This window comes from Hemitrygon akajei, chromosome 7 (genome assembly GCF_048418815.1).
Source record: "Hemitrygon akajei chromosome 7, sHemAka1.3, whole genome shotgun sequence".
Classification (NCBI taxonomy): domain Eukaryota; kingdom Metazoa; phylum Chordata; class Chondrichthyes; order Myliobatiformes; family Dasyatidae; genus Hemitrygon; species Hemitrygon akajei.
Window position 1 is genome coordinate 73,426,957 of NC_133130.1, and position 9,788 is coordinate 73,436,744.

The 9,788-nt window shown below is 38.6% G+C and overlaps 1 protein-coding gene across 1 annotated transcript in view; it reads left to right on the plus strand.

Annotated features, from left to right (window-relative positions):
- Positions 1-8,422, plus strand: part of actr2a (actin related protein 2a) — a 34,662-nt gene extending 26,240 nt beyond the window's left edge. The window contains exons 7-9 of the mRNA XM_073051238.1: positions 1,102-1,247; positions 1,477-1,609; positions 6,471-8,422. Coding sequence (XP_072907339.1) covers positions 1,102-1,247; positions 1,477-1,609; positions 6,471-6,641 — 450 coding nt within the window. The 3' untranslated portion in view covers positions 6,642-8,422. The remainder of the gene's footprint in view (positions 1-1,101; positions 1,248-1,476; positions 1,610-6,470) is intronic.
- The last annotated feature ends 1,366 nt before the right edge of the window (positions 8,423-9,788 follow it).

The following is a 9,788-nucleotide window of genomic DNA, read 5'->3' on the forward strand; positions in this document are numbered from 1 at the left end:
TGTAGGGAAATCGAGAGTTATTAGGAAAAGGTAGATTGGTGTTCAGCCATAATCTGATAGAATGGCAGAGCAGTCTCAGTGGGCCAAATGACCCACTCTTTTATGCTTTTGTGTTTTCCCAAGTTCATTTTTTTCCCCTTATTTGTTGTTTATAGTTCATCCTTCATCTTAAATGCATCTCCTGCTTTCTGTATCCAGGTCCCCCTTCTCACAATCTTACATCGGTTACAGCATAAACTGGAGGCAGGAGAGAAGCTATTCACTGTTATATAAATCCTTAATTTTGTGCCCATGGTAATAAATTACATTTCCTGCCCCTCCAGCATGGCTTTCCAATCCCCATTGTGGATTATCAAAGCAAAGGAAGGCAATAAAGTTCATCACATTGCTTTGAAGGCAGGATCTTGACTTTGTCCTGTGATGTTAATTGGTGAACAATCTGCCACAAGCTTTATCCAAGAGAATGATTTCTTATCAAACTTTCAGTTAATTTCCTGCTGGTAGTAAATTTGTTTTGCATATGCCATTAAGAGTTCCTTGGTCTAATTTGGGTAACTCCTCCAATTATGCAAGCACTAACTTGCATGTGGATATGGATCTAAGGGCGTGTCCAGTTGTTCACGTGGTTATCTACATGTGCACTGTAAAACAGCTTAATAGGATAGGATGGAGGGCTGCATTGTAGCTGGATCCAATCCTACCTGCAGTCCTTCAACACCTGCACGTTTGCCTTCTATCAGCATTCATTGGCTACTAGGTTATTGTGCTTTGGGTTCTGAAGGTGTGTGAAGAGAAGAAACCTTTCTGTGTGAGTTGCTTTCTGTGAAAGATGTCTCTGTTCTATTGTATACAGTGATCTTGCATCTGGGCACATTAGAACATGGAAAAGGACAGCACTGGAACAAACACTTTTGGCCCATGATGTCTGTGTTTATCTAAACAAATCCCTGCATGCATGTAACCTGTGTCCTCTGTTCCCTGCCTATTCATGTCCCTGTCTGTGAATCCCAATTAAACAGGCCTTTGGAGAACAGTTTCATCATTTTAGATCCATATGTACTATATTTCTGGATTCAAATTTTTAAAGCAAAAATTCTTCAGCTTCCAGATGGCCGGGTCATAAAAGTTGGAGGGGAGCGTTTTGAAGCTGCGGAAGCCCTGTTTCAACCTCACCTCATTAATGTTGAGGGTGTTGGAGTTGCTGAGTTGCTTTTCAATACCATCCAGGCTGCAGATATTGATACCAGGTATGTGACAAAAGTGCTGTTGAAACTTAGCTCTTTTTTTTAAAAAAAAAGCAATTACTGATTTCTGAGTGAAAGCTTCAGATAGTGACCTGTTTTCCAAAGAAGATGCATTTAGGTCTGCTCTTTCCATTTTAAAATTACAGTTTTAGTTAACTTGTAAGCTATTTATTTGTTCAGCCCAAGAGAATTTTTCGGTTTGTTCATTTCCTACTGTTTGTTCATTTCCCAGATCGGAATTCTACAAACACATTGTCCTCTCGGGTGGCTCCACCATGTACCCTGGCTTGCCTTCACGCCTGGAGCGTGAGCTGAAACAGCTGTACCTTGAGCGTGTACTGAAAGGAGATGTTGAGAAGCTTTCTGTAAGTCTGACTGTGGTTACAAGTTTAACTATTCTGAGAACTTTATTCAGAGAAAGGAAGTCTTTCAATATCTCTCAAATCTCGAAATTGATGAATTACTCATATCCCGTTTTCTCCAGTTGTACTTCCTACTGTGAACATTTGATTGTCCAAGTTCTGGTCTCCATTGAAGTTATTTTCCTTGATGGCAAATAAACCTATAATCACTTACATAAATATTACCCAAGTCTGCAGCCCTCACCTGCCCTAGATTTTGGTCACAGTCATTCTGAAATTTAATGGCGACTTCGTTGACAATGAAGCTCTGAGCCCTGTGTACCTCCCTCACTTTCAGATGATCAAATCTTTTGAAATGATGGCCATTTAGTTTAATCTATGTATTTGGCTCAGTGTTATATTTGTTTCTGTTCAGCTTTGAAGCATGAATGATGTACTGCAGTCAGTCCCTACTCTTGCTTGCCTTTTTATGGATAAGAGGCTCAAGCCCCTGAATCCCTCTTGCAAAATCTTCATTTTGCACCTCATTGCTCATATTCAAGTGCATTCTCAATGCATACCCTTTTGACTCTGTCTTTAGTTTCCTCTTTAAACTTCCCTTTACTTCACATATGCTGACTTATACTGCAATGCCTCTCATAAATTGCTTCTTCATGTTCTATATGCATATTGGAATGGTTCCAAAGCAAAACACTTGGTACTTTTACTCTGATTAAAAGTGCAGAGCATTGAATCCATGTCTGATATTTCTGTAAACATTTTGTCGGTCAGAGTAATGGACAGGCTCACTTTCCACTGGATTTCAGTCTGCAGAAATTCTCTCAGCAGTAGGCGCTAAGTATTCTGCACACAGTCAGTGTTTGGTGAAAGGTGATGGGATAAAGATGAGAAAGGCTGGGAGATGCTGAAATTATTGAGCTGGAAATTATTTGTGCCTTTCCTGTATTCATATTATTGTTAGTGCATATTATCTTTGGGGGAATTTCACAGCAGTTGCAATACTGAAATTTTTTGTACGAACATGATGTGAGAAGTAGAAACAAACAATCAAGTCTGTTGTTGTTCATAAAGATCAATGCAGGTATTTTGGTGCCATTTTGCTAGATGTAATTCACTTCCCCTCAGTTCCTTAAGAAGCTATTGTCTTAATGATACTCAATGACTTAGCCTTGTTGGCCTGCTTGGGTAGAGAATTGCAAAGGCTGGTCACCCACTGCTTGAAGGAGTTTCTCCTCACCCAATTATGAGTGGTTGATCCATTATTTGGAAGCTGGTCCTTGGTTCTCTGACCCCGGCCAGGGGAAGCATCAGCCCTACATCTACCTTTCAGAAGTTTCTGTGAGTTCACATCTCTACTAATCTCATCATTATGTAGTCTCTGTCTGCTTAATCTCTCCTAAAACAATGTCCATAAATTAGTCTGAGGAACCTTGAAGGCACTCCTGTACTATAATGGGATTGGGTGAAGTCAGTGTGGATTTTTGAAAGGGAAACAGGTTCTGAAAATTGAGTTTGCAACCTGCAGATTTTAAAGTTTGTAAATGATGATCTTAAGTGCTATGCATGAAACACAAATTTGAATGCAAGTGGTTTGACTATCAGAACTTGGAGTAGGGAATCCAGGTTCCCTATAGCAAAGCTCTTTATATCCTTTCTGGCTCTTGTATAATTTCATTAAAGCATGTTTACTTGTGTATTCGTTTTCTTGAAATAAAGATCAACGCACTATTTGCCATTCTAAATGCTTGTTGTACCTAAACGTTAACTTTCATTGATTTCATATAGGAAGGCATATACAGTTGGAAGAAAAAGTTTGTGAACCCTTTGCATTTTACCCATTTTTCTGCATTGATTACTCATAAAATGTGGTCTGATCTTAATTTAAGTTACAATAATAGATATTCTGCCTAAACTAATAAACACAAAAAATTGTACTTTTCATGTCTTTATTGAACAGATTGTTTAATCATTCACAGTCCAGGCTGGAAAAAGTATGTGAACCCTTGTACTTAATGACTGGTAGAATCTCCTTTAGCAGCAATAACCTCCAGCAAACATATCCTTTAGCTGCTGATCAGACTGGCACAGTGGTAAGGGGAATTTTGGACCATTCCTCCATGCAAAACTTTTTCAATTCATCAATATTTCTGGGATACCTTTTATGAACAGCCGCTTTCAGGTATCTCAGTTGGGGTTAAGGCCCAGACTCTGACCTGACCATTCCAAAAAATTTTTAATTGTCTTGTTGTATCATCCAACTTCTATTAAGGTTGAGGTGACGGACCGCTACCCTGACATTCTCCTGTATAATGTCTTGATACAATTTTGAACTCATTGTTCCCTCAATGATTGCAGGCTCTCCAGGCTCTGGGGCAGCAAAGCAGCCCCAAACCGTGAAGCTCCTTCCAGTATGTTTCACAGCTGGGCTGATGTTTTGGTGTGCAGTGCTCTTTTTCCTCCAAACATATCAGTGTGCATTTTTGCCAATAAGTTCAACTTTTGGCTCATCTATCCACCACAGAACATTGTCCCAGAGCATTGTGGAACAAACTTGGTGTGCAGCAATGTTTGTTTGGACCGCAATGCAGTGTCCTTCCACGAGCACCATTCTTGTTCAGTGTTTTTCTTACAGCGGACACATGAACAGAGTCGTTAGCAAGTTCACCTCCATCAGCATTGCACACCAATGTGATCTTGTGATCTTTGCAGGATGCCCACTCCTGTAGGAGGAGTAGGAACGGTACTGAATTTCCTCCACTTGTAGAGAATTTCTCTTACTGTGGACTGATGAACACTCAAGTCTTTAGAAATACTTCTATAGCCTTTTCCAACTTCATCTTTCTCTACAATTCTTCCAAGGTCCTCTGAAAGTTGTTTTGATTGAGGCAGGGTGCACATAAACAGATTTTGCTTCAGAAGAGCAAGCTATTAGTAACCTGACTTTGTGTGTCTTTTTTTTAAATAGGGCAGGGCATCTCTACAACCCACATCTCCAATCTCATCTCAGTAACTGGAACACCCGACTCCAAGTAGCTTTTGTAGAAGGCATTAACCCCAGAGGTTCACACAATTTTTTTGAACCTAGACTGATCATTTAAATGGTGTACTTGGTATTGATAAGTACATTTGTTTGTGTATTAGTTTAAGCAGATTGTGTTCGTCTAATCTTGTGATTTAGATGAAGATTAAATCATATTTTGAATAATTAATGCAGAAAAGCAGGTAATTGCAAAGGGTTCACAAACTTTTTCTTGCAACTGTTGGTCCTTTTAAACAGCCACACCTTTCAATTTCTTACTGTCTAAGAAATAACTGATTTTTCACCTCGTGTTATTCCAAATTAAAAACTATTTATTCCTAATGGTTTTTGTCTGTTACCTCATCCCAATTTATTACTCTTAATTTCATATTCTATAATGTAGTTTATAATCTTAACAAAGGCTTTCAAAAAGTCCCAATATTTTCTGGTTTAAGCTACAAACTACATCTATAAACTTGGTTTTAAAGTTTGTCAAACGCAAGATCAAAGTCAACAGGGACTAAAACAGAAATTTGTTTCCCAAGTGCTTGGTTGCCACTTCCATCATATATTAGTTCTAGTATTTTCTTTACAACTGAGATCAGGCTTGAAGAAAAGTTGCCAGTTCTGAAGAAGGGCTTCGGCCTAAAACGTTGACTGGTTATTCATTTCCATTGATGCTGCCTGACCTGCTGAATTCCTCCAGCGTTTTGTGTGTGTTTCTTTGAAATTAGACTAACTGTTCTGTCATTCCTTGTTTTTTTTTCTTCTTGCCCCCACCCTTTCCTTGGTCCCTCATTTTTTTTCTTTCTAACTCTCCCTCCTTTTCTGCCTTCCTCCACCTTTTCCCTTCATCTCTTTTCCCAGCTCTTTTCTTGAGTGTTAGGAAGATTTATTTACTTTTTAAGTGAATTTACCCAGTTATAGTTCTATTTTATTTAATCCCAACTGTTTCGCTAATGTTCCGGTAAGAACACTAGATATTCTACCTAATCTGTTTTCATGTGAGGATCACGTTATGCCAATCATTTTTAAATCACTGAACCCAGCCCAACAAGCCAGTCTAGTTAAGGTAATGTAACAGCCGTGAGTGATTTTCCACATGTTGACAGTTTAAAAAATCATTGCTTTATTCTTATCATTTGCTAACTAGTTGATGATGCTTTCCTCTGGATACAATTAATTCGAAGTACAGGAGCCATTTAAAGAACTGTAGGTTAAGGCACCAATATTCCTCTCCTACTTCCAGAACATCCGGACAGCATTTTTCCCATTGACCACCATTGCACATCACAATATCAGCTGTTTTGTGATTATAGTTTCCCTAGATGGTGGCTGACCATCTTGCTAAAGTAGGTATTTATCAGCACTTCTTGACAGTGTTTGAGCTGTCTAACTATGGCTGATCCTGACTCTGTTCCTACTTGATATCACAGTTCCCACCCAATGGGAAACATGAGTCAGCTGTTTCAATGCTGTTGTGAATTGAAGCTGGGACATGCCTCTTCCCTGCCCTACACCAAGTTATATAGTTTGCCACTTTTGCAGTAAATTTGATGATGCATAAAAATAATGAGCCATCAGGATATCTTAGTCATGCAGACTCTAAAGCAAAATGAAGCTTGTGTTTAACTATTCTGACACCTATTGCTATACGCACTAACTTAGGCACTGATAACATTTGCCGCTGTGGCAGAAGTATACATTTGTCAATGGAAACAGACTTGTGTGCTGTCTGCTACAGTCTTATTTAAACAAACTGTCAAAGTGACTGAACTGGATTGTAAAACTCAAGGAGAATGTACATGCTTTGGTTTTTGATTTATGCTGTTTATTTCCTTATAGAAATTCAAGATTCGTATAGAAGATCCACCACGTCGCAAACATATGGTGTTCCTGGGTGGGGCTGTGTTAGCAGACATCATGAAAGACAAGGATAACTTCTGGATGACCCGACAGGAGTACGAGGAAAAGGGTGTGCGTGTGCTAGAGAAACTCGGTGTGACTGTTCGATAAAGCAACACATTAACTCCAATGGTTCTTGCTGCTTTTTTTTTCCTCCCCTTGCTCATCTTTAAATCACTTGGATCTGACGTGAATAGGCTTCTGCCCTCTGACTCCTGGGGTCAAGTTGTGTTCACTGTTTCTACTGGTTTCTTGGGAGAGCTTTGTTTAATGTTTGTCAACTTCTCTAAATTTAAAACCGTTTAATTTGACCATTTCCCTGCAAATAAAAGTCAAGGCAAAAGGGGTCTGTCTGCTGCATTGTTACTCCCCTCTGGGCACTGGGATCATTCCTCTAGGCTTCTTTACTTACATCTGTAGTGTTGTACTGCTAGCTGTGGCTGGAGTGTACCAGATGGTTCCTTCTGCCAAAATGGAACTACAATTTTCATTTATTTTAAAGAAACAGCTTTTATTACCACATTACCGCAGTGGTTAGCACTATTGAAAATTGATTTTAATGTAGATGCATCATTAGGAAAGGGGCCAGAATAAGTTGTTACCAGTGTCATTTTTTAAAAAAATCTGTAGCTTATAATGAATTATTAATTCAACTTGGATTCTTTGTGGGGTGTTTAAATGGTTAAAGTCAGCTAAACATTGTTATGTCCAATGTTTCCTCGTGAAATAGTGGAATGCAGTGATGCACATTTGATACTGTAAAGAGAAAATGTCTATGTACAGCAAACTCTTCACATGGCACAAGGCTACAGCAGTAAAAACTAGTCAAAAGGGACTGGGTTCCCTTATGTTTATAGATTTAAAATTTGTAGCTATGTTAACTAAAATGAAACCTATATTATATAAATATATATTAAATATGAAAAGCTATAACTAGCTCATTGATACATCTGATATTTAAGCGTGTCATATGGGAACTCGCCAAATATTAAGAACAATTGCAGAAATGTGGTTACCCGGTGCCTGAAGAGTTATAACTGGATCTCATTTTCATATCATAAATTGCATAAAACAAAATAAAGCAAAATGGTTTATAGATAATTGTGCATTCATTGTTGAAATTGGTTCAATGGTGTATTTGCTGGGGGTGGGGAAGGTCATGTGAAGGAATTAATATTTCAGAATGTTATTGAATTAGTGTGCAACTACAGGCTACGCAGACCATCATGCTTCTGGTGCTAACTTGCTATCCAAACTAACCATTGCACTTTACTTGCAATCGTTTAATTTGCTTTCCTTATCCAGCTATGTAAGTGCAATAGAATTGGCTTCAATAGCTACCTGTGAAATGCATTCCATATTCTATTAACTTTGTTCTGTGGGAATGAGTTTGGGGGAGAGAAATCCTTTGAACATCTGCAATTTCCATTAGAATTACCTGAAGACTGTTTGGGTTAGTGACTAAATCTGATCTGCCAAATTTAGTAAAATGATCTAGACTTGAGGTTATATCTTTGAAAAGCATGGTACCTGTAACTAATATTCCATGGATGAATGGCATTCAGACTATTTGATTTGATATTTCAGTCTCCTTCAGCTTATTTTAGAGATGTTATCTGACCTGGCAGTACTATGTCTGAACTAACATGGTCTATATCTGCATAACATACTTCAATTACTTTCAGTCTTAGAGTTTAATTATGGGTTGCCTTCATTATCCTCTTTGCTTGAATCACCGTTGTTTTTAAGAATGAGTGAAACTGGTGACAGTATTGTATGAAGTTTTTAAATGGTTGCTCTGTTTTTTTTAAAAGCTGTACTCTGCAACTTTCAGTGAAGTTGCGCAGACAACTTGTAGACTGTTTCTATTAAAAAGTAAAGTTGATCATAAATATGTTTTTGTGCATGAGGTTACTTAACTTCCTTGGTAATAAGATTTTGGACAAATCTAGGATGAATTGTACCCACGACCACAAGATCTACCTGGGGAAACTGCCAGTTAATACTCACTTGTAGCTACATTATTACCAATCAAAGCAGATATGCAGTAAATGGCAGAGCTATTTGTGTATTCTTTATTTTTTTAAATTTGAATTGGTTTTTCTCATGTGGGGTGAATGTGACCAAGCACATATTACTTGCCTTGTTGGGTCTGTTAATCTTGTATCAGAGGTGGGGTTAATTGGTGTCTGACACTGATGCATTGCTTCACTTACTATATCATAAATTACCAGGTGATAATTCAGTGGGATTTTTGTTCCAAGTTGTATTTACCAGTGAAATCTGCATGTGTTGGCAGGCACGTGCAGGGCCAAAGTGTTTTGTGATTAGTTTAATTTTGAACCATAACGGTTGTATAAAATTGGGGGGGGGGGCATAGATAAGGCAAATGATCAGTGTTGGGGAGTCTAAAATCAGAGGCCATGGAAAGATTTAAATACAACTTAAGAGGCAACTTTTTCCACAGTTTTGATGTATATGTGGAATGAGTTGTTAGACGATGTGGTAGAGACGTGTGTTAACAGCATTTAAGGACACTTAAGGAGTTACATGAATGGGAAGGGTCATTGTTGTACGCCGTAGAAACATTCTTTGGCCCATAACCCTCAAACTGTTCTGCAACACTCTCCAGGCCTCTGCCCTTTACTGTGCATGTCCTGCTCTGGTTTAATTTTCTAAAAGGAATTACTTCATACTTCTCCAAGTTAAATTCCATATGCCATTCCTTGGCTTTGCCAGTTGGTCTAGATGCTGTTTGAATCTTGGATAACTTCCACTTGTCCACTTTATCACCAACTCTGGTGGCATTTTGCAATCTTAAAATGCCACAAATCCTTAATATAGATGACAAGAAACAATGGACTCAGCAGTCATCCCTGAGGAACACCACAGGTCACAGGCCTCCAATCTGGAAAAGCATCCCTTCACAACCATCCTTTGATTCCTACCAACAGGCAGATTTATTTTTTTAATCCATTTGGCAAACTCACCCTAGATCCCATGTAATCTAACCTTCCAGATCAGCCTACCGTGTAGGACTTCGCTAAAGTCCATATGGATGATGTCTACTTGCCCTGGCCTTGTCAATCCTCTTGGTCACCTCTTCAAAAACTTATCAATCAAATTTGTGGAGCATCCCTAACCAGTCCTTGCTGCAACACTACCTGTCCCTCCACCCACCTTTGTATCATCCACAAACTTGACTGCAAAGTCATCAATTCCTTCATCCAAATCACTGACATAACCTAAAAAGCAGTC